Consider the following 24,875-nt stretch of genomic DNA (forward strand, 5'->3'; position numbering starts at 1 on the left):
CGGGGGGGTGGGGATTGTTCACACCCGAGAGTGTAGAGTGCCCGGGGGGGTGGGGATTGTTCACACCCGAGAGTGTAGAGTGCCCGGGGGGGTGGGGATTGTTCACACCCGAGAGTGTAGAGTGCCCGGGGGGGTGGGGATTGTTCACACCCGAGAGTGTAGAGTGCCCAGGGGGAGGTGGGGATTGTTCACACCCGAGAGTGTAGAGTGCCCAGGGGGAGGTGGGGAATGACGAGCAGCTATTCCTCGAGCTTGCGTCGAGCTTCACTGGCACAGTGGAGGAGGCCGAGGACAGGGAGGTCAGAGTGGGAGAGAGGCAGTGGTGGTGACAGGGAACTCGGGGTTACACACTGTGGAGGAATATCAATGTGTTTGTACTTTGTCCCCATTACCATCAGAATTGTATTTTTTTAACACTTCCTTTCTCGGGGGTGGGCTGTAAAATCCTGGCAAATGGATTGCTTTAGTGCAGAATATCCTTTGCGGATAAACCAGCTCCTCTTTCTATCAAATACTCGATTTAGGGCTTTTTAATGGGTCCCATCCATAGGCCAAATCCAAAATCAACCCACAAAATGCTCTGTAACATCGTTCGTCTCCGCCCCGTCTCAGCTCTTCCACTGCTGAAACCCTCACCCATGCCTTTCTCACCTCTAGACTCAACTATTCCAATGCTCCCCTGGCCGGCCTCCCATCTTCCACCCTCCATAAACTTGAGCTCATCCAAAACTCTGCTGCCCCTATCCTAACTCGCGCCAAGTGCCGTTCACCCATCACCCCTGTGTTTGCTGACCTACATTGTCTCCCGGTCCTGGAACGCCTCGATTTTAAAATTCTCACCCTCTGTAACCTCCTCCAGCCGTCCAACACACCCCACCCCAGAAATCTCCACTCCTCTGACTCTGGCCTTTCAACTGCTCAGACCCAAGCTCTGGAATTCCCTCCCTGAACCTCTCCCCCTTCCTTAAAACCCACCTCTTTGACTAAGCTTTTGGTCACCTGTCCTAATATCTCAGTGTCCCTCTTTAAATGACACCTCTTGACTTGAGACATTTTTCTATGGTGAAGACGCTGTATAAATGCTGTAAGACTCATGTAATAACGTTCTCTCCGAGGCATGATACACAGTACAATAAATATGCTCACTCCACCCATCTCCCTGACAACAATTGGGAAGAAGAATCTTTCGTCCCAGAAATAATAGTGGGAACACAGCCCTCACTGGCAAAGACTCTTCATCCTGTGAACTATGGGGCAGTCTTACAGCCGCTAACTCACAACCTTTCTAACTCAAACTCTGCTCCTTGTGGTTTATCACCCACGTTCCAGGGGGTGCAGCATTCGTTATAATATTTTAGTCGCACATTATTATATTTTAGATTTTACAATCACTGGATAAATCGCAACTTTTCGGAGCAGAGTTTTAAGTTTTGCACTTAATGCAACTTAGAATTTTGAGATGATTCCGCACTCTGAGGTTTACACTCTTTGACAATTCACTGCATCAAGCTTTAAATTAATAAATGCTGAGTTAATAGTGTTGCTTAACTTACTGTAGTTCACACAATCTGTACTCTATTGTAAAAAAGGTCCAGAATTACACACTCACCTCCCCACTCAGCTACTGAACAGAGACTAACTCGGCTCCAAACTTCACTCCAGCTCCGAGGGTGCGGTTTATAAATACCAGCTGACTGGAGCCACATCGACACTCATTCTCTAACTGACATCTCCACCCCTCACCAGCCCAGCCTGAGCCAAGGCGGCTAATCCACTCAGGACTTCCATCATTTCCTATTGAAACAATGATTCTGAAGGCAGCAGAATGACTAATCTCAAACGAACACAGTCCCCCAGTAAACGCTGCACTCAAAGCCCCTCAAAGGTGAAAAAATCCCCCCCAAGATATTCAATATTCTGCTGCTGTGGGTTTTAAGTTGGGTATTTATGAATCTGATTAAGATTATTCAAAGCGCACTCTCCTCTTGCAGTTTTTTCCATCTGTTGCTGATTCCCCACCCATTGCTAAACCTGAGCCATTTTCTACCAGACGCTGTGTGCTCTCTCAGTCTCCACGTCTAACAGCCCTGTCTGAAAACTCAGTCCAGTAAAGAATGCTGCTCATTCCCAGAACTCCAGGCAGCTGTCCCACTCCCCTCCGCACTCAGAGTCCGAGCACATTCCCCATCTTCACACTGAAAAAGTTCACGCCGTGCCTGTTTTATCAAAAAATAGTCCATCCTGTAAAAATCAGTCCTAGTTCAGCTTGAATCTATAAACTTGCCTTAGCGGAGACTGGGAGGTTTACAGTGGGGCCCTGTTACAGGGGATAAGGTTAGAGTTTAAAGAAACACTGTACAGATATTTAAATACAGTAGGACAAGAAATTCCCAGTGAAACGACATGGACGACAGTTCTACATGATACTCCTTCAGATTCCCTTTTGTGATTAAGTTGTTAAAAATTTACTTTTTCCTCCAGGAAACACGGTTTGAAAAGTCATTCCACCCGAGCGGGACACAGATCTCTCGACTATAAACCTAATCACCACTGGGAAATCACAGCTAGACGGGGGACAGTGCGAGTGTGAGCTGGGGAAGGAGGGACAGTGCGAGTGTGAACTGGGGGGGAACAGTGTGAGTGTGAACTGGGGGAGGAGGGACAGTGCGAGTGTGAACTGGGGGGGAACAGTGTGAGTGTGAACTGGGGAAGGAGGGACAGTGCGAGTGTGAACTGGGGGGGAACAGTGTGAGTGTGAACTGGGGGAGGGGGAACAGTATAAGTGTGAACTGGGGGGGAACAGTATGAGTGTGAACTGTGGGGAACAGTATGAGTGTGAACTGGGGGAGGGGAACAGTATGAGTGTGAACTGGGGGGAACAGTATGAGTGTGAACTGGGGAAGGGGGAACAGTATGAGTGTGAACTGGAGGAGGGAGAACAGTGCGAGTGTGAACTGGAGGAGGGGGAATAGTGCGAGTGTGAACTGGGGGGAATAGTGCGAGTGTGAACTGGGGGAGGGGGAACAATGCGAGTGTGAACTGGGGGAGGAGGGACAGTGCAAGTGTGAACTGGGGGAGGGGGAACAGTGTGAGTGTGAACAGGGGGAGGGGGAACAGTGCAAGTGTGAACTGGGGGAGGAGGGGCCGTGCGAGTGTGAACTGGGGGAGGGAGGAGCAGTATGAGTGTGAACTGGGGGAGGGGGAACAGTGCGAGTGTGAACTGGGGGAGGGGGGAGCAGTATGAGTGTGAACTGGGGGAGGGGGAACAGTGCGAGTGTGAACTGGGGGAGGGGTGAAGAGTCTCAGGTTGAGGTGAAGAGGGGGATTAATAAACAATTTTCAAACAGTTTAGCAGCACATTTTAGTAGCAGAAACCCCAATCCATATCCACAATCCACAGAATGAATGAAGCAGCTGGAAGGGCTCCCAGACTCTCGAATAGCTCCCTGGAGGCCCTTTTGCAGACGTCAGGGTCAGATCAGTAAGACTGTTGGGCATTGAGGACGGGAGTCCCCTGAGGGAGTGGTGCAGGCTGTCTAGAGGGAGGTGGCAGACGCAGTCACCCACCTCCGCCGTGAATATTGTCTACTCTCCTGCCAAAGTAAAAGATGGTGACTAGGAGTTAGCTGCCACAACCACTGCCTCATCTGCTGCCAGTTCCTCACCAAAAGGGTCCCGGCATCTCACTCACACAAGCAATAGCTCAGAGTCACCCTCTCCCGAGGAGGTAGTTCGTTAGTCAGAAGGGCTGCCAATGGGTGAAGCACTGAGCACTGGTGGGAATGAGGGCCTGGGAGTGGAAGAGATGGAGCATGGCGTCCCTCGCAGTGAGTGGGGAGGTGATTACCCCCGACTGGGAGCCTAGGGACCCCGATCTCAGGGACCCCGATACCAGGGACCCCGATCTCAGGGACCCCGATCTCAGGGACCCCGATACCAGGGACCCCGATCTCAGGGACCCCGATACCAGGGACCCCGATATCAGGGACCCCGATCTCAGGGACCCCGATACCAGGGACCCCGATCTCAGGGACCCCGATACCAGGGACCCCGATACCAGGGACCCCGATCTCAGGGACCCCGATCTCAGGGACCCCGATCGCAGGGACCCCGATCGCAGGGACCCCGCTACCAGGGACCCCGATACCAGGGACCCCGATCTCAGGGACCCCGATCGCAGGGACCCCGATACCAGGGACCCCGATCTCAGGGACCCCGATACCAGGGACCCCGATCTCAGGGACCCTGATCTCAGGGACCCCGATCGCAGGGACCCCGATACCAGGGACCCCGATCTCAGGGACCCCGATCTCAGGGACCCCGATACCAGGGACCCCGATCTCAGGGACCCAGATACCAGGGACCCCGATCGCAGGGACCCCGATACCAGGGACCCCGATACCAGGGACCCCGATCTCAGGGACCCCGATCTCAGGGACCCCGATCGCAGGGACCCCGATACCAGGGACCCCGATCTCAGGGACCCCGATACCAGGGACCCCGATCTCAGGGACCCCGATCTCAGGGACCCCGATCGCAGGGACCCCGATCTCAGGGACCCCGATACCAGGGACCCCGATCTCAGGGACCCCGATCTCAGGGACCCCGATCGCAGGGACCCCGATACCAGGGACCCCGATCTCAGGGACCCCGATCGCAGGGACCCCAATCTCAGGGACCCCGATCTCAGGGACCCCGATCTCAGGGACCCCGATCGCAGGGACCCCGATACCAGGGACCCCGATCTCAGGGACCCCGATCGCAGGGACCCCAATCTCAGGGACCCCGATCTCAGGGACCCCGATCTCAGGGACCCCGATCGCAGGGACCCCGCTACCAGGGACCCCGATCTCAGGGACCCCGATACCAGGGACCCCGATCTCAGGGACCCCGATACCAGGGACCCCGATCGCAGGGACCCCGATACCAGGGACCCCGATCTCAGGGACCCAGATACCAGGGACCCCGATCGCAGGGACCCCGATCGCAGGGACCCCAATCTCAGGGACCCCGATCTCAGGGACCCAGATACCAGGGACCCCGATCGCAGGGACCCCAATCTCAGGGACCCCGATACCAGGGACCCCGATACCAGGGACCCCGATCGCAGGGACCCCGATCTCAGGGACCCTGATACCAGGGACCCCGATACCAGGGACCCCGATCTCAGGGACCCCGATCTCAGGGACTCCGATACCAGGGACCCCGATACCAGGGACCCCGATACCAGGGACCCCGATATCAGGGACCCCGATCGCAGGGACCCCGATCTCAGGGACCCCGATACCAGGGACCCCGATCTCAGGGACCCCGATCTCAGGGACCCCGATCGCAGGGACCCCGATACCAGGGACCCCGATCTCAGGGACCCCGATACCAGGGACCCCGATACCAGGGACCCCGATCTCAGGGACCCCGATCTCAGGGACCCCGATCGCAGGGACCCCGATACCAGGGACTCCGATCTCAGGGACCCCGATACCAGGGACCCCGATCTCAGGGACCCCGATCTCAGGGACCCCGATCGCAGGGACCCCGATCTCAGGGACCCCGATACCAGGGACCCCGATCTCAGGGACCCCGATCTCAGGGACCCCGATCGCAGGGATCCCGATACCAGGGACCCCGATCTCAGGGACCCCGATCGCAGGGACCCCAATCTCAGGGACCCCGATCTCAGGGACCCCGATCTCAGGGACCCCGATCGCAGGGACCCCGATCGCAGGGACCCCGCTACCAGGGACCCCGATCTCAGGGACCCCGATACCAGGGACCCCGATCTCAGGGACCCCGATACCAGGGACCCCGATCGCAGGGACCCCGATACCAGGGACCCCGATCTCAGGGACCCAGATACCAGGGACCCCGATCGCAGGGACCCCGATCGCAGGGACCCCAATCTCAGGGACCCCGATCTCAGGGACCCAGATACCAGGGACCCCGATCGCAGGGACCCCAATCTCAGGGACCCCGATACCAGGGACCCCGATACCAGGGACCCCGATCTCAGGGACCCTGATACCAGGGACCCCGATACCAGGGACCCCGATCTCAGGGACCCCGATCTCAGGGACTCCGATACCAGGGACCCCGATACCAGGGACCCCGATACCAGGGACCCCGATCTCAGGGACTCCGATACCAGGGACCCCGATACCAGGGACCCCGATACCAGGGACCCCGATATCAGGGACCCCGATCGCAGGGACCCCGATCTCAGGGACCCCGATACCAGGGACCCCGATCTCAGGGACCCCGATCTCAGGGACCCCGATCGCAGGGACCCCGATCTCAGGGACCCAGATACCAGGGACCCCGATACCAGGGAGCCCGATCCCAGGGACCCCGATCTCAGAAGATCAATGATTTGGGAGCATCGATCAATCTGACGAGCAGGTACTTTCAATGCCTATGGTTGAGATGATGGACCAATGGGAGGAGCCCATGATCTGCAGAGCGGCCGGGACCTGTGACAATCCAGGTGATATCTGCTGCATCGTGACTCCAGGGACAGCTTCTTAGGACATTGGTCGTTTCTGCAGTAACACTTCACAGTGATGCCACTGACATTTTGAACAGGGTTTGTAGGTCCATTCAGTCTGACAGCAACCAATAGCACCTCTGAGCCTGTGCCTGCCACCAGTGGGCTGCAAGGAGCAGGTGCAGATGTCACTGTCTCTCCAGAAAGTGGCACTGAGCCTGGTGGCTGCCTTAAGGTCCCCTCCAATTCCTTCACATGAGGGAGCTTCATGCATGGCCTGGCACCGCTAGCCACAGTGAGAGACAGGCAGGGGAGTTGGCGCCTGTGGGACAGCTGCTTTCCAGAGTCACTTCAGGTCTTGGGCTCTAGGGTCACCAATGCAGGGTCACCAGCCCAGGGTCACTAACCCAGGGTCACCAGCCCAGGGTCACTAACCCAGGGTCACCAGCCCAGGGTCACTAGCCCAGGGTCACTAACCCAGGGTCACCAGCCCAGGGTCACTAGCCCAGGGTCACCAGCCCAGGGTCACTAGCCCAGGGTCACTAGCCCAGGGTCACCAACCCAGGGTCACTAGCCCAGGGTCACTAACCCAGGGTCACTAGCCCAGGGTCACCAACCCAGGGTCACTAGCCCAGGGTCACTAACCCAGGGTCACTAGCCCAGGGTCACCAACCCAGGGTCACTAGCCCAGGGTCACTAACCCAGGGTCACCAGCCCAGGGTCACCAGCCCAGGGTCACTAACCCAGGGTCACTAGCCCAGGGTCACTAACCCAGGGTCACTAACCCAGGGTCACCAGCCCAGGGTCACTAGCCCAGGGTCACTAACCCAGGGTCACCAGCCCAGGGTCACCAGCGCAGGGTCACTAACCCAGGGTCACTAACCCAGGGTCACCAGCCCAGGGTCACTAGCCCAGGGTCACTAACCCAGGGTCACCAGCCCAGGGTCACTAGCCCAGGGTCACTAACCCAGGGTCACCAGCCCAGGGTCACTAACCCAGGGTCACTAACCCAGGGTCACCAGCCCAGGGTCACTAGCCCAGGGTCACTAGCCCAGGGTCACCTGCGCAGGGTCACTAACCCAGGGTCACCAGCCCAGGGTCACTAGCCCAGGGTCACTAACCCAGGGTCACCAGCCCAGGGTCACTAACCCAGGGCCACTAGCCCAGAGTCACTAACCCAGGGCCACTAACCCAGGTTCACCAACCCAGGGTCACCAGCCCAGGGTCACCAACCCAGGGTCACTAACCCAGGTTCACCAACCCAGGGCCACTAACCCAGGTTCACCAACCCAGGGTCACCAGCCCAGGGTCACCAACCCAGGGTCACCAGCCCAGGGTCACCAACCCAGGGTCATCAACCCATGGCCACTAACCCAGGGTCACCAGCCCAGGGTCACTAGCCCAGGGTCACTAACCCAGAGTCACCAGCCCAGGGTCACTAGCCCAGGGTCACTAACCCAGGGTCACCAGCCCAGGGTCACTAGCCCAGGGTCACTAACCCAGGGTCACCAGCCCAGGGTCACTAGCCCAGGGTCACTAACCCAGGGTCACCAGCCCAGGGTCACTAGCCCAGGGTCACTAACCCTGGGTCACCAGCCCAGGGTCACTAACCCAGGGTCATCAACTCAAGGTCACTAACCCATAGCCACTAACCCAGGGCCACTAACCCAGGGTCACCAACCCAGGGTCACCAGCCCAGGGTCACCAACCCAGGGTCACCAGCCCAGGGTCACCAATGCAAGATCACTAACCCATGGCCACTAACCCAGGGCCACTAACCCAGGGTCACCAACCCAGGGTCACCAGCCCAGGGTCACCAATGCAAGATCACTAACCCATGGCCACTAACCCAGGGCCACTAACCCAGGGTCACCAACCCAGGGTCACCAGCCCAGGGTCACCAACCCAGGGTCACCAACCCAGGGTCCCCAGCCCAGGGTCACCAACCCAGGGTCATCAACCCATGGCCACTAACCCAGGGCCACTAACCCAGGGTCACCAACCCAGGGTCACCAGCCCAGGGTCACCAACCCAGGGTCACCAACCCAGGGTCACCAGCCCAGGGTCACCAACCCAGGGTCATCAACCCATGGCCACTAACCCAGGGTCACCAACACAGGGTCACCAACGCAGGGTCACTAACCCATGGCCACTAACCCAGGGCCATTAACCCAGGGTCACCAACCCATGGCCACTAACCCAGGGTCACCAACCCATGGCCACTAACCCAGGGTTACCAACCCATGGCCACTAACCCAGGGTCACCAACCCAGGGTCACCAACTCAGGGTCACTAACGCAGGGTCACCAACTCATGGCCATTAACCCAGGGTCACTAACCCAGGGTCACCAACCCAGGGTCACCAACCCAGGGTCACTAACCCAGGGTCACTAACCCAGGGTCACCAACCTAGGGTCACCAACCCAGGGTCACGAACCCAGCCACCCACCTCTCAACCTCACCTCAAGGACAGAATCTATTTGGTTAGAGTTATGAAACAATAGAGGTGCCATTACACTACTGGGTATATACTATGGACCACCAACTAGTGGGAAGGACATAGACGAGTAAATTTGCAGGGAAATTACAGAGAGGTGCAAGAGCTATACAGTAGTGATAATAGGGGACTTCAACGTTTTGTTTTATTCATTCATGGGATGTGGGCATCACTGGTGAGGCCAGCATTTATTGCCCATCCCTAATTGCCCTTGAGAAAGTGGTGGTGAGCCGCCTTCTTGAACCGCTGCAGTCCGTGTGGTGAAGGTTCTCCCACAGTGCTGTTAGGAAGGGAGTTCCAGGATTTTGACCCAGTGACGATGAAGGAACGGCGATATATTTCCAAGTCAGGATGGTGTGTGACTTGGAGGGGAACGTGAAGGTGGTGTTGTTCCCATGTACCTGCTGCTCTTGTCCTTCTAGGTGGGAGAGGTCACGGGTTTGGGAGGTGCTGTCAAAGAAGCCTTGGCGAGTTGCTGCAGTGCATCCTGTGGATGGTACACACTGCAGCCACAGTGCGCCGGTGGTGAAGGGAGTGAATGTTTAGGGTGGTGGATGGGGTGCCAATCAAGCGGGCTGCTTTGTCCTGGATGGTGTCGAGCTTCTTGAGTGTTGTTGGAGCTGCACTCATCCTGGCCCAACGAGGAAGGAGGCATTGCTGGACTTGGTTCTGGGGAATGAGGTGGGCCAAGTGGAAGAGCATTTAGGGAGCAGCGATCATAAGGTTTAGAATAGCTATGGAAAAGGACAAGGAGCAATCTAGAATAAAAATACTTAATTGGAGGAGGGCCAATTTCAAAGGGATGAGAACAGATCTGGCCCGAGTAAATTGGAATCAAAGATTGGCAGGCAAAACTGTAATTGAATAATGGGCGGCCTTTAAAGAGATGGTTCAGGTACAGTCTAGGTACATTCCCACGTCGGGGAAAGGTAGGGCAACTAAAGCCAGAGCTCCCTAGATACGAAAGAGATAGAGAATAAGATGAAGCAAAAAAAGGGGACATATGACAGATGCCAGGTTGATAATACAAGTGAGAACCAGGCTGAATATAGAAAGTTCAGAGGAGTGAAGAAGGAAATAAGAGGGGCAAAGAGAGAGTATGAGAATAGAATGGCGACCAATATAAAAGGGAATCCAAAAGTCTTCTATAGGCAGATAAATAGTAAACGGGTAGTAAGAGGAGAAGTGGGGCTGATTAGGGACCAAAAAGATCTACTCATTGAGGTAGAGGACATGGCTGAGGTACTAAATGAGTACTTTGCATCTGTCTTTACCAAGGAAGAAGATGCTGCCAAAGTCACAGTAAAAGAGGAGGTGGTTGAGATACTGGATGGGCTAAAAATTGATAAAGAGGAGGTACTAGAAAGGCTGGCTGTACTTAAAGTAGGTAAGTCACCCGGTCTGGATGGGATGCATCCTAGGTTGCTGAGGGAAGTAAGGGTGGAAATTGCGGAGGTACTGGCCATAATCTTCCAAACATCTGTAGATACGGGGGTGGTGCCAGAGGACTGGAGAATTGCAAATGTTGCACCCTTGTTCAAAAAAGGGTGTAAAGATAAACCCAGCAACTCAGGCCAGTCAGTTTAACCTCAGTGGTGGGGAAACTTTCAGAAACAATAATCCGGGACAAAATTAATAGTCACTTGGACAAGTGTAGATTAATAAAGGAAAGCCAGCACAGATTTGTTAAAGGCAAATAGTGTTTTTTTGATGCGGGCAATACAGTGGATGTTGTGTATATGGACTTTCAAAAGGCGTTTGACAAAGTGCCCCATAATAGGCTTGTCAGCAAAATTGAAGCCCATAGAATAAAAGGGGCAGTGGCAGCATGGATACAAAATTGGCTAAGGGACAGGAAACAGAGAGTAGTGGTGAACGGTTGTTTTTCGGACTGGAGGGAGGTGTACAGTGGTGTTCCCCAGGGGTCGGTGCTGGGACCACTGCTTTTCTTGATATATATTAATGACTTGGACTTGGGTGTACAGGGCACAATTTCAAAATTTGCAGATGACACAAAACTTGGAAGTTTACAATGAGGAGGATAATATTAGACTTCAAGAGGATATAGACAGACTGTGGAATGGGCGGACACGTTGCAGATAAAATTTAACACAGAGAAGTGCGAAGTGATACATTTTGGCAGGAAGAATGAGGAGAGGCAATATAAACTAAATGGTACAATTCTAAAGGGGGTGCAGGAACAGAGAGATCTGGGGGTATATGTGCACAAATCTTTAAGGTGGCAGGGCAGGTTGAGAAAGCAGTTAAAAAAGCATACGGGATCCTGGGCTTTATAAATAGAGGCAGAGTACAAAAGCAAGGAAGTTATATTGAATTTTTATGAAACACTGGTTTGGCCACAATTGGAGTATTGTGTTCAATTCTGGGCACCGCACTTTAGGAAAGATGTGAAGGCCTTAGAGAGGGTGCAGAAGAGATTTACTGGAATGATTCCAGGGATGAGGGAATTCAGTTACGTGGATAGGCTGGAGAAGCTGGGGTTGTTCTCCTTAGAGCAGAGAAGGTTGAGAGGAGATTTGATAGAGGTGTCCAAAATCATGAACGGTTTTGATAGAGTAAATAAGGAGAAACTGTTCCCATTGGCGGAAGGGTCGAGAACCAGAGGACACAGATTAAAGGTGATTAGCAAAATAACCAAAGGCGACAGGAGGAAAAACCTTTTTACGCAGCAAGTAGTTATGATCTGGAATGCGCTGCCTGAAAGGGCGGTGGAAGCAGATTCAATCGTGGCTTTCAAAAAGGAATTGGATAAATACTTGAAGGGGAAAAATTTGCAGGGCTACGGGAAAAGAGCAGGGGAATGGGACTAACTGGATTGCTCTTACAAACAGCCAGCACAGGGTCGATGGGCCAAATAGCCTCCTTCTGTAACCATTCTATGATTCCCCCAGGGAGTACCATGATTAGCATGAGCAGGTAGGCTAGCTGGTAAATTGGGTAGCCATGGTGTTAAGGTGTAATTGTTGATTGAGTGATTGGAATTTATGGCACTTTTTGGAAAAGATGTTAATCTATGAAGTAAACAAGATTGTACACAAGAATTCTGGGCTCATTTCTGCATACGCTTTCCCTTTTGGGGTTGGATGATAGAAGGGGAAATGGAGAATTCTATCTTATGAAGGACGTGGCAGAAACCTTTGACGATCAGGGACTTTGTGAGGATGTGGGGGCAGAACAGGCAGGTGTGAAGTGATTTTTTTGTTGTTGAGAGAACCTTGATTTATTGAAAACACTAGGCTATCAGTCACGGTCTTCTTCCTGTGGCAACTGTCCCACATCCCCTCCTTCCTGCGCATCCTCCCTAGGCTGTGGGGAGGGAGGGAGGGCGGGCTCTCCACCCCCTCTTCAGCAGCTTCAAGATCCAGGACCAAGCTGTGGCAAAAACAAAGGAAAGTGGCTTCAGGACATGTTCTGGCCAACAACCAGTCCATGTGGAGCTGGCAGAACCCAGATACCAACATGGATCAAACACAGGGATAGATCCCCTGGATCCTTCTGGTGTGGGGAGGGGAGGGTACAGGCCTTTGCAAAACCACAATCCCACATCTGGGGCAACTCCAAATATCCCACTGGTTTGTTTATTGTTCCAGGTGGTGGAGAGAGTGCACTGGATCCCCGGGTGAGTCCACTATCAGCTGGGAGGGGGTCGGGGGATACCAGAAATATCGGACAGAGGTTCCAAGTCCATCCAAAAACATTATTGATGAAGACATCGAATAAGATGGGCGATAGTGGATAAACTTGCTTCCTTCCTCTTCCAAGAGAGAGAGATCTTGGCATCTCCGGAATCTCCCTTCTGCCCTAACACGGATCTCGCAGGAGGAGTATGTGTCCTGGATAAAATACAAGATGTGGCCTTGGACACCCCTAGTTTTCAGCTTCTTCATGAGGCCCACAAGTGGCCCTAGATCAAAATCCCAACGAACGTTGATGAATGCAATGTAAGTGGTTTGGCCCGAGCCTCATGATGCTCTGCATTCCAGAATAAATCTCCAAGTTGTTCTGCACATTCCTCACGAGTGACTCTAGCCTGTTCCTATTTGATTACACTGTGGGCTCTCCAGGGCATCCCATATACAAGCCATGACAACTGGCAGAACCACCGGTACAACCACTGATGTCAAAGAGATTTCTCGGTACCGTTCAGGCTCACCGAGAATCCCCGTCGTGTGGATTGAAGCCACAATTACCCCCTTAATACCAAGGGGGCAGGGGTCTCGAATAGACACCTATTCACCATGCTTAGACGGGCAGGTCCAAGGACGGTTACTGGTTCCTGGAATAGTTTAGATCACTGCCATTCCCCCTCACCCAGAACCATTTTTATGAATTCGAGGCAGTGTGAAGCTCTAGTGCTCTTATCTGTGCAGCTTGCTCGGTTATCCCAACCTCCATGGAAATGGCTCCTTAGTCTACTGAAGCAGATACCGACTCAGTGTGAGGCTCATTCTAGACCCCAAACCCTCATCGGCTTGTTGGGAGAGCATCAGTCCCATCAGCCAAAGGCAGTAATGTACAACTACCCCCTCCCTCTAAACCAGCGTCACCTGAAGGTGAACAAGGAGATCAATATTGGAGGTGACAGAACATTGGAATTTGCTCGAGGCAAAAAGACCGAGGTCCATCTAGTTCACCTACCACCATCCTGGTAGTCACATAATACGACGATAATGGAGTTGTTGACTAATCATAACAATCAATCTTGATCAATGAGTCTACAACAGACCCAGACATGAGGTGAGGAAAGCCCCCAGTGTTGGAGAGCTTTGGGAACCAGAGGTCCAAAGTCACCTACTCCTCCCGAGCCTGTTACACTCACCACACGTCATGTCTCAAATTACACATTTACTGTATCCCAAAATGTTATTTTCTGAAAGAAATCTATCTAATTTGCATTTGAATGAATCAACACCAACTGTTTCCACCATCTCCCTGGGGAGTCTGACCATAGATTGACCACTCGCTCGGTGAAATGATGTTTCTGCAGGATTTACCCCCTTCAAGGGCAGGCCGCGTTCTCTGCTTCTACTGTTCTGGACAATGTGAAATAGCTTGTCATAGTCGACATTATCCAGTCCCTCTGGAATCCTAAAAACAGCAATCCGATCACCTCTCAACCTTCTCTTTTCCAGTGAGAACATGCCCAATTTACATAAATGCTCCTCATAATCCAATCCCTCCATCCCCTCAATCAGTCTGGTTGCTCTCTTCTGTACCTTTTCAATAGCTGCAATCCTTTTTGTACTGTAGCGACCACTGTTCACAGTGTTCCAAGTGTGGACACACAGTGATTTATAAAGTGACAGGATTACCTCACTATTCTGGCTCAATATTGACCGTTTAATACATCCCAATATCTGATTTGCTTTACTCACGGTCACCAAGCATTGCTGCGATAGCTTCAATGTGTCAATCAGGACCTCCAAGTCGCTGTCATTTTCCATGCACATTATTTTCTTTCCATTTAAGTAAGAGTCTCTTCCTGGATTTTTTGTCCCCATGTGAAGCACTTTGCATTCCGCTACATTGAATTCCATCTGCCCAATTCCCAAGTATATTCCAATCCTCCTGTAGCTCAGCCTGTTCAGCTTTGGAATCTACCACCTTCATTAACTTTGTATCATCTGCACATTTAGCTGCTGTGCTTGTGACTCCCAGCTCTGGGTCATTTATGAAGATACTAAACAAGAGGTTCCAAAACAGACCCCAGTGGGAACCTTCTCCCGCCTGGTGACAATCCCAGGACCACCACCCTCTGAGTTCCATCAGCCAACTAATTACATATCCATTGTAAAATATAACCAAGAATGGATAAGGGTTTGAGCGGGGGGGGCGCCAAGGTAGGGCGGGGGGCCGCCAAGGTAGGGCAGGGGGCCGCCAAGGTAGGGCAGGGGCAGGGGGCCGCCAAGGTAGGGCGGGGGCAGGGGGCCGCCAAGGTAGGGCGGGGGCAGGGGGCCGCCAAGGTAGGGCGGGGGCAGGGGGCCGCCAAGGTAGGGCGGGGGCAGGGGGCCGCCAAGGTAGGGCGGGGGCAGGGGCAGGGGGGGCCAAGGTAGGGCGGGGGCAGGGGGGGCCAAGGTAGGGCGGGGGGGGGGGGCAAGGTATGGCGGTGGGGGGGCAAGGTAGCAGTACCAGTGATGGAATGAATGTGAGGTTTGAAGCTCGGTTCAGGGTCGACTAAGTCACCCCCCCCCCCCCCCCCCCGCCAAGGAATAAATGGGGATCACAAAGCATTCGTCGACCTGGATCACTCACTCATTTTCACTGAAATCTTTTCACTGACATTCTCCCATTGAAACCCCGGTCAGTTTATATAATCTGCCTTTTCCAATGAAATGAAGAATGTGACTCCAGTCCCTGGGGTGGTGTGTCAGTGTTTGATGAAGGAGTCTCTGTTACTGAGGGTGATGCGCTGGTTCAGTGGGAGGCCCCACTCGAGCGCCCGCAGGACAAGCTTCGGGTAACAAGGAACAAAAACACAACTGAACGGCTTTTGCCCAACTTACGGCTTTTATTAAAAATGATATTAACAGAAATGTAATAAAGAGGGGCTGAACAGCAGTGTCAACATGATACAATGTACAATTTGCATATTCTGGGTGTGCAGCAACTTGAATTTTGTCTCTAACAGGAGTCCAGAAGCTGCACCCTGAATGACCAGCAACTGAGTCACTCTCCGAACTCTGCTCATTAAAACCACATCCCAAAATAAATCATTCTTAAACTGAACAGCAGTTAGCAAAATGATGTGTGTTTAGGTCTATTTACACTGTGTCCCATTCAAGAAAGAAAGGGTCAAACCTTTCGAAGGTCACAAGTACACTGACCGTTTACTTTTACGTGGAAAAAAAGTAGTGCAAATCCACCTTTAATCTGTGTCCATTCTGTCTAATTGCGGTCCAGTGTGCACAGTGCCAGGCCACTTAGGACCAGCTGCCAAAACAGATGCCCACAGGCATTCGCAAAAAGTTCTTTCGAGGAGAACCTGGTGTCAAAATGTGTGCTGCGCATTCACAGAAGGGCCTTGGTGCGTTGGCCCCCTGACCAATCCCTCAGATCGCTCTGTTCCCAACAGAACGCTGCCCGAGTCTTGGCCTCTCGAAACAGGAAGGCCCTTCAGCTGATGCAGGGTGACTAATGGACAGTCTTGGCCCTGACTCCCGGCCCACGCTCACTGCTCCTGTACAGATTGCGCCTGCCGCAGTTTCTGCTTGTTTTTCCACCTCTTCCGTCGACATGCTCTCTTTCCTTTATTCTTTCTTTTCTTCGGTGCAACCTTTTCGTTTCCAGGGTGCTGGGCTGGTGAGGGGCGACTCCTTGTTTCCATGGTTACTGCCTGCCCTCGGGCAGGAATGCAACTGTTTGCTTTGGCCGCACCCATCTGGAACTGTAAAACCAGCCCGTCTTAAACAGGGTCATGTGATTTTCAGGCGACTTATCACAGTTCTTAAAGATTACATTGTTTTAAACAATCAGACAGGCTTTCTCTCCCCTTTCAGTCAGTCTAACACGGAGATCTGTCAACATTAATTCCATGACATATTTAACTACTTCAGGACACGCAGGAAAGTTCCGACACACATCATTTGGATGCACCACATTTGCAGTGTGGGCAGTAACGTCAGGTCTGATACGATGGATGGTTAGGGCTCCAGCAGGGCTGTCTAACTGGGACAAGGGCCGAGACTCACTCGTGGCTGGATTGCTGGGAGACAGGGGGAGGGCAGAGCAAAGCACAATCTCAACTCCTTGTTTCCATGGCCACAACTAGTGGTTAAAACAGAGCCCTTAAATTCTTTCAAAGGGGGATTAGGGAGTGGCTTGAAACAGGAATATTAAAGGATATTGGGGGGAATTTATAATGGGAAACGTTAACACAAAAGCATGACCAGAAACTGTTGATAGGAATTGCACAAAGTTCACACCCTACCCGACATTTGTACTGACCTGCTGAGTGTTTCCAGCATTTTCTGTTTGTAATAATATTATATGGATATTTATTCCATTTATTAATGGGATACAGAGACTGTAAAATGATGTACAGAGAGTTTTAAACACGGTGTAGATAAGAGGAACATCTACTTTGATGGAACACCCGACTTCCACAAAATATTTCCATGGTCCAATCCATGGGTTTGGTAATTTGCAAGAATTCGGACTGGTGGGAGAGTGGATTTAGACCGGACAGGCGGCTGATGTGAACAATCCTGGAGCAGACTGGATGGATTGAAAGGCCAGTTTCCGTGCTGCAGTGGGTCTGTGATTCAATGTATGCTGACTGGGAAGCAGCAGGCAAGAGACCAGCCCATTAATAGGGCAGTGCCACACGAGGGCAGCGCCACACGGGGGCAGCGCCACACGGGGGCAGCGCCACACGGACTGATTAGGCAGTTTGCAGACATCAAAACAACAAAGGAACTAATTAATCCCAAAAGCTTTTAAAGTAATGTGAAGTGAAGTCACTGCTGACTAGATAGAGTTAAAATCATTTGGCTCTCCTCATAGTTTCCATTCTGACTCATCAAACCAGTACATTTTCAGTTTGACTGAGTTTGACTGGCTACAATGGAACAATCACATTAATGTCTTACTACATAACAGAAAGCATCACAGTGACTGTCTTAAAACGGAAATCTGAGATAAAAACAAACACACAGCAAGATCTGAAGAGAGCAAAGGGAGCTTCATACTCCCGTCCCTCACTGCACCGAATCCTCCCTCAGGCCACGCCCAGCACCTGATCGAACCCCAGCACAGGTCTCTCCCTCACATCCCCTCCGTCACCACAACCTCTTTCTTTTATCACCAGCCCCCCGCCCGATCGAAAGTCCAATCCACACTCTGACCCTCAGGCCCAGTCTTCAGTCCTCTCCCTGCATCCACCATCAGTAAACGGCTGCTCACTCAATGTAACTGCCAGTGCCCTCCGCACCAACACCCCATAGCCCAGAGGGTCAACTTTAAGATTCCTGTCCTTGTCCTCAAATCCCTCTATGGCCTCGCCCCACGCTGCTTGGTGACTTTCAAATTGCTAGATCAAGACTCAAAATGTGAACAGAAGGGGTAGAGTGAGGCTGGGCACAGTGCACTGATGGTGGGGGATGAAATATTTCGATCAAGGGAGGAGAATGCGAGAAAGTGATAGTGAAGGCATCAAAGTTAACAGGCCGGGGCGGGGTATAAAGGTGCAACGGCCGAGTAATGGGACGGGGGAACGTAACGGGCGTAACACAGGCTGGGGGGGGAGGGGGTAAAACTGGTCATCAGGACAATTCTGACGAAAGGTCATCGACCTGAAACATGAACTCTGTTTCTCGCTCCACAGATGCTGCCTGACCTGCTCAGTGTCTCCAGCATTTTCTGTTTAAGTAATAAAAACTAGATGTGTGGGTTATGAACCGGAGGGTGGGGTCTGGGACTCTGGATAACAACAAATAGAATAACATAAATGATCGAAGCGCCTTGGGACGTTTTACTACGTTAAAGGCGCTATATAAATGCAGGTTGTACAACACCTTTCACTTAATCCCGAGACACATCACGAAGTAAAAAATAATGGACACTGAGCCATGAAAGGAGAGATGGGGGTGACCGAGAGAGAGGAATTTTCATGAGGATTTTAAGAGGAAAGCAGGCTGGTGGAATTAGGCAGGGACTCCCAGAGATAGGACACAGGAGGCTGGAAACCCTGGCAGTGGCAGTGAGGCAAAGGGCCAGAATCGGGGAATGGAGAATTTGGTGGAGGGGGGCTAGAGGAGGTTAGAGACGGGATGAGACCACACAGGGATTTAAAGACGAGGATAAGGATTTCAATTTAAGGTATTGGGGGTCCAGGAACTAATGAAGGACTGGGGTGATGGGTGAGCAGGACTTGGTCCAGAGTAGGATGTGGGCAGTATCGTTTTGGATGAACTGAAATGGGTGGGTGGGGGCGGGGGAAATGAGGGGTAGTCGGAGGAGGGTGTAGCAGCTCGGTGAAAGGTGACAGTTTGAGGTGGAGAAGAGGTGTTTGGAGTTGTTTCTCTCCAGGATGAGCTTGGAGCTGTAAGTAGTTTTGGACCAGGAGAGAGTGCAGTCGTACTGCTTGAGGGATCCCCGCCAGACCAATCAATCATCAAATTCAAGGCTGTGAGGGTTGCATGGACAGGAAGAGGCAGTGGGGAGGCTGGGGGGGGGGGGTCATCGGAGGAGGACGAGGCACCAAGATCTGGGAATACAGACATGTTATTCACTAAAAATAGCAACGCTAGTTGATGAGGCCATAGAGAGAGCAAACAAAGTACTGGGGCTCATTTCTAGAGGGCTAGAATACAGTATTAGGGAGGTGATGTTAAATTTATATCGAACCTTGCTTAGACCACACTTGGGGAACTGTGCCCAGTTCTGGTCTCCATGTTACATTGAACTACTGGAGAAAGTGCAGAAAAGATTTCAAAGGATGTTACCAGAATTGAGAGGATTCAACTATCAGGAAAGATTGAACAGGATGGGGCTCTTTTTTCTGGAAAAGAGACTGAGGGGAGACCTGATAGAGGTCTTTAAAATCAAGAAAGGATTTGATAGGGTGGATATGGATAAAAAATATAAGATATAGTGTTGATGCATTTAAGGGGAGGTTTGGTGCATACGTGAGAGAGAAGGGAATAGGGGGTTATTAGGGCAAGGTGGGAGGAGGCTTGTGTGGAGTATAAATACCGGCATTGACCAGTTGGGCCGAATGGCCTGTTTCTGTGCTATGGATTCGATGTAATTCTATGCAGCCAGGGAGGTCCACAGTATTACTCAGCTTGGCTTGGCTCATTAATGGAACGTGGAGGGGTCGCTGAGGGCTCGGGCGCTTTCTGCTGGGCACCGCGGTGATAACCCTGCAAATCAGTGCCCAAAGGATAGGAAGGGCCTAGTTGGAGAAGCAGCGAGAAACTACCAGTGCTCTGAACTGACGGGCTGCGTGACTTTAGCAGGTCAAACTCCAGCTGTACCCCTGCACACACTTTCGGCGGTGGGGGGGGGTTTCTAAACCGTGGCTATGGACTTGGGTTAGTCAGCTGTTTCCGCAAGGTGAGAGAATCTACAGTCTGCTTCGGGAAAACAGAAGCCCTTCCCAGGTGCATTTCTCAGTAGTTTGGTTTGGAGACTCTTAAACGGATGAGGCGAGAGGTTCTCCATCTCAAATAAAGAGTGTCACTAGGATACGTCAGCAGTGCCCTCAGCACCTGGTGAAAGTTAAAGACATACAGCACAGAAGGAGGCCATTCGGCCCTTTGTGCCTGTGCCGGCTCTTTGAAAGAGCAATCCAATTAGTCCCACTCCCCTGCTCTTTCCCCATAGCCCTGTAATTTTTTCCTTTTAAGTATTTATCCAATTCCCTTTTGAAAGTTACTGTTGAATCCACTTCCACTACTCTATCAGGCACATAATATAATATATATTATCCGAGCTCTTTCACTTGTGCGCTGGGATATATAATCCTACATTCTGCTCTCTCCAGTTGAAGGAGAATCTTGTCACTGATAACATCCAACATCAGATTTACAGTCTGCTGAGGATCTACATGCCGCAGATGGTGGGGGGGTCGCGGGGGAACGGGGACTACAAGTTCCTACACACCATGTTCACGAGCCCGCTGTTAAATCCATGTACATTCCCATTTTCTTTCTGCCCTATTCCCACTTTAATTTTACACTTGCCCCTTTAAGCAAAGCGGGAGGCTTTGCTCCACCTGTAGTAACTGCCACACATCACTAAACCACGCTGCTTGGTGACTTTCAAATTGCTAGATCGACAATTCTTGGGAGAATGGCACACTGCAATACTGCGTTCAGGGAGTTTTATCGAAGGAATTCTTTCCCCAGACCGGCAAAGCTGTGAGGACTGGAATTCTGCCAACAATCCGCTCGGACAAAAAACTGATGGAAAAAAACAAACCTTTTGGTCTTGCACATTGTCCAAGGACCTGGGAGGGAAGGTACAGGGAGCCCTGCCGTGATGGATATGGTACGGCAGCAAGACACTGGGATCCAGCGGTACCCAGGGCACCGAGAGAGTAGACGGGATCTGAGGGAGCGTGCTGTGTGCAGCGTGGAGGTTGTAGGCTGCTCTGGTGAACTTCCCTCCTTGCAAGCTCCGATAGATGGTGATGGAGGAGTCTCCTGTGGGATGACTCAACAGGTAGTTGCCCTCCGGCAAGCTAGGGATTAAAGAAGAAAGAAATCAGACACAATAGTAAAAACCCAGCCGGTCTCCTCCTTCAGTAATGAAACAGTTCTCAGCCTGTGTAAATTCCAGTACTAATCACCAGGTCCAATGTATTACTGTACTGCTCACTTTAATCATTACACTGAAAAGCCACATGTAAAACTACAAGTTTTTCTTTGTACTCAAGTAAAGAAAGACTTGAAAGAACTTGCATTTATATAGCGCCTTTCACAATCTCAGGACGTCCCAAAGTGCTTTATAGCCAATTAAGTAAACAAAACTGCTTGGTAACAATCTCCAGGTGGGTGTTTAGAAGATGCCATTACTTCATTTTTCTTGGTGAAATTTCCTTACATCACTGTCCAATTTGGTGATAACCACTTTTAACTTTTTATGCTGCGCTGGTTGACCTCCCCTGGCATTGCTTGTGGGTGGTCTGGTAACTGTGAGCTTGGTGTGTCACAGTCTGAACAGTACATCAGTTTAAATATTGACACAACGAGCAGATCTCCCAGGGGTAGTCCAGATGTGTTTAACATCAGAGCCCACACTTTCAGGAGTGTTGACTTTGATATAATGGACATGCACTAAGAACCTAAACTTCTAATTAAACAGATAGATGTACTTTTATTTATTTATTCCTAAAAACCTTGGAAGTGGTTTGGAGTGGGGCTGGGCTGAGATGGACTTTCGTCCCACCCCCTGGGGTCTGGGTATTTGCACATTGTGGACAGACATCCACTGGCCTGGGGCGTTTGCCTCGGGGGGGGGGTGGGGTGGGGGGGGAGGGGCTGGAGGGGAGGTGTTTTGCTGACGTACCGTCTGACAGCCTCCGCAGGACAGCTGTGCCACAAAGATTTTTATGAAATTAAAATTTTGGCTACGATTTGAACTTTGCAGTTTCTGCACCGCAAATCGATCGGTTGGAAGTATTTCCGATTTATTTGGCGTCACAGTAACGCTGCCCAATTGTGACTGGCCCTAAATCTATCAGAATTTCTGATGGGGGCAAAAAAAGGGCTGGAACTCAGTGTAACTCGGCCCCACTCCTAATTCCACCCTACCTGCCTGGAAGGCATTCCTTTTGCGGCCCCAGATCCACAGAATTGTTTCTGTTATTTGTTTGAGGTATTTGTCTCCCTCTTACTTCCCACGGTGGATTTGTAATTCTTACTGAGCTGTCCCAGGTGTAAGTGCTGGTCCAGATCTCCCACCTCCAGGTCTCCAGTGACCAGTACCTTGGACAAGTGGTCAGTCACTAGGGTCCAGGCCTGACCGACTCAGGCCATAATGTCTGAGCTCAAACAATTGACCTCAGTGCAATCATCCCAGGGACACCAAATAACCTCATCCCAAACACACCATTAGCTCAGAACTTTTATTTAATAACTTAAACTGTTAAAAAAGATGATAAACATGACATCCTTTTATTTTTGATCTTTTTTCCCACCCCGATTGCTTTATGCTGGTTGTTTTGTAAACTTTCTGTTCAGTCACCTCACTCTGTAATATGGGCTGTCATGTCACACTAAGAGGCTGTAACGTAACAGAGGCTGGAGGTTGTAATTACAGTGTAACATGTTTACGTGAATAGTTTCCATTATAAACATGAAAATAGGAAATTATAACGGAAAAAGTTGACACAAAAATGTGACAGAAACACGATAAGACGTTTTGTAGACAGGAAGTTTATGCAGACATAAGTTTTTTTTTTAAAAACATGGACAGGTGTATAAGCTCGGTTTGTTCACTGAGTCTCAAGTCTCAGCCGCTCCCAGTACAGCAAAAGATATTTCTAAAAGAACTAGTTGGTCAGCTGTGGTTTAGTTTACAGCTAAAATAATTTGCATCTCTCTTCATTCGACTATTTCTCAGGTTCCTTCCCCGTCTCCAATTCTTTTTGTGTCTTTCTCTATCTTTCTGTTCATGTTTCTTTCACACGCACCAACGAGGCCGCCAACCAGAAGATCCTACAACTGGATGTTGTGCTGACTCTATTAGGAGGTACCCCTATTTTCGCCATCTTTTAGCAGCTTTAAGCTTTCCAGAGCTGGATACTCCTCAGACCCACTCCCCCACTGTGAGGAACCCAAGGTTATCCATGATTAACACTCCCATCGGCGGCTGTCGTTACTCCCGGCTGCATCTTTGTTGTTGATTACGTTGGAAAATGGCTTGTGCCTCACTCAAGATCAACAAAGCGTTGGTCTCGGAGAGAGATTTAAAGGGGCCATAGCCATATGATCAGATGAAAGAGCAGTCGGAGAAGTTTGAGAAGGTTAAGGTGACAACACAAGACAGAGCTAAATACTATTGTTTAATTTTGGGTCTGCAGAGATTCCGTTGAGTCCCAGTGCTGCAGATTTGAGTTTACTCGATGTCAGCAATTCTTGTGGTTGATGAGGTGTGGTTGCTGTGGCCTGTCAGTACATGACAGTGACAGATACAGTAGATTGGTGAGCAGTTGCACTAAGTGTCTGCTGATCAACGGTTTCTGACCTTGCGAGTGAAGTGCAGGAACTTCCGGGAAGCAGATAAATCCGAGGGGATTGTCGAGGTGTAATGAGAGTGCTGGCACTTTAATAAGTGATGGAGTATTTTCAGGATGAAAGGGATTGCTTTAGGAAACGTGGTCTACCTAGCAGGTACACAGAGGCAGCTATTTAAACTGGACTGGGGTGGGAGGGTAGGGGGATAACTGCAGACTACGTGATCCCAATAAAAGAACCAATGTTAGCAGGAACTCACTGGCTCCGATATTACAGGGCGGCGTGGAGGGAGCAGGTGAAGAACACGGCAAGGCCAGGGACGTGGAGGGAGCAGGTGAAGAACACGGCAAGGCCGGGGACGTGGAGGGAGCAGGTGAAGAGCTCGGCAAGGCCGGGGACGTGGAGGGAGCAGGTGAAGAACACGGCAAGGCCGGGGACGTGGAGGGAGCAGGTGAAGAGCTCGGCAAGGCCGGGGACGTGGAGGGAGCAGGTGAAGAACACGGCAAGGCCGGGGACGTGGAGGGAGCAGGTGAAGAGCTCGGCAAGGCCGGGGACGTGGAGGGAGCAGGTGAAGAGCTCGGCAAGGCCGGGGACGTGGAGGGAGCAGGTGAAGAACACGGCAAGGCCGGGGACGTGGAGGGAGCAGGTGAAGAACACGGCAAGGCCGGGGACGTGGAGGGAGCAGGTGAAGAGCTCGGCAAGGCCGGGGACGTGGAGGGAGCAGGTGAAGAGCTCGGCAAGGCCGGGGACGTGGAGGGAGCAGGTGAAGAGCTCGGCAAGGCCGGGGACGTGGAGGGAGCAGGTGAAGAGCTCGGCAAGGCCAGGGACGTGGAGGGCCTGGTCACCCTAACAGCAGCCTCCCACACGGCAGCTGGCCAATTGGACAGCCTGGCCGACGGGCAGGAGAGCTCGGGGTTGGTGGAGGCCGGAGATTGAGAGGGCTGGAGGGGGAGGTGGCGGGGGAGGGGGAGGTGGCGGGAGATCGGGAGAGGCGGAAGGGGAGAGGGCTGGAGATTGGGAGGGGGAGGGGGAGGAAGCTGAAGATCGGGAGCGCTGTGGGAGAAGGGGGAGGCTGGAGATCGGGTGGGCCGGAGGGGGGAGGAGGCTGGAGATCGGGTGGGCCGGAGGGGGGGAGGAGGCTGGAGATCGGGAGGGCCGGAGGGGGGAGGAGGCGGGAGATCGGGAGGGCCGGAGG

At 51.9% G+C, this 24,875-nt stretch overlaps 2 protein-coding genes across 3 annotated transcripts in view; both read right to left on the reverse strand.

Moving 5' to 3' along the window:
- Nucleotides 1–1,716, reverse strand: part of LOC137304654 (annexin A2-like) — a 35,372-nt gene extending 33,656 nt beyond the window's left edge. Inside the window, exon 1 of one of the 2 annotated variants that reach the window (XM_067973299.1) lies at nucleotides 1,610–1,716. The gene's annotated coding sequence lies outside the window, so the exon portion shown is untranslated. Of the gene's footprint in view, nucleotides 1–1,553; nucleotides 1,575–1,609 lie in introns of those variants that run through there. The other variant, XM_067973300.1, reaches the window with a different exon arrangement.
- Nucleotides 1,717–15,487: 13,771 nt separating this feature from the next.
- ice2 (interactor of little elongator complex ELL subunit 2) overlaps nucleotides 15,488–24,875 on the reverse strand; it is a 101,403-nt gene continuing 92,015 nt past the window's right edge. The window contains exons 14-15 of the mRNA XM_067973301.1: nucleotides 20,922–21,183; nucleotides 15,488–16,383 (exon numbers count right to left, since the gene is read on the reverse strand). Of these exons, the coding sequence (XP_067829402.1) occupies nucleotides 16,168–16,383; nucleotides 20,922–21,183 (478 nt within the window). The 3' untranslated portion in view covers nucleotides 15,488–16,167. The remainder of the gene's footprint in view (nucleotides 16,384–20,921; nucleotides 21,184–24,875) is intronic.

Source organism: Heptranchias perlo, chromosome 38, assembly GCF_035084215.1.
Source record: "Heptranchias perlo isolate sHepPer1 chromosome 38, sHepPer1.hap1, whole genome shotgun sequence".
In the NCBI taxonomy this organism is placed as follows: Eukaryota; Metazoa; Chordata; class Chondrichthyes; order Hexanchiformes; family Hexanchidae; genus Heptranchias; species Heptranchias perlo.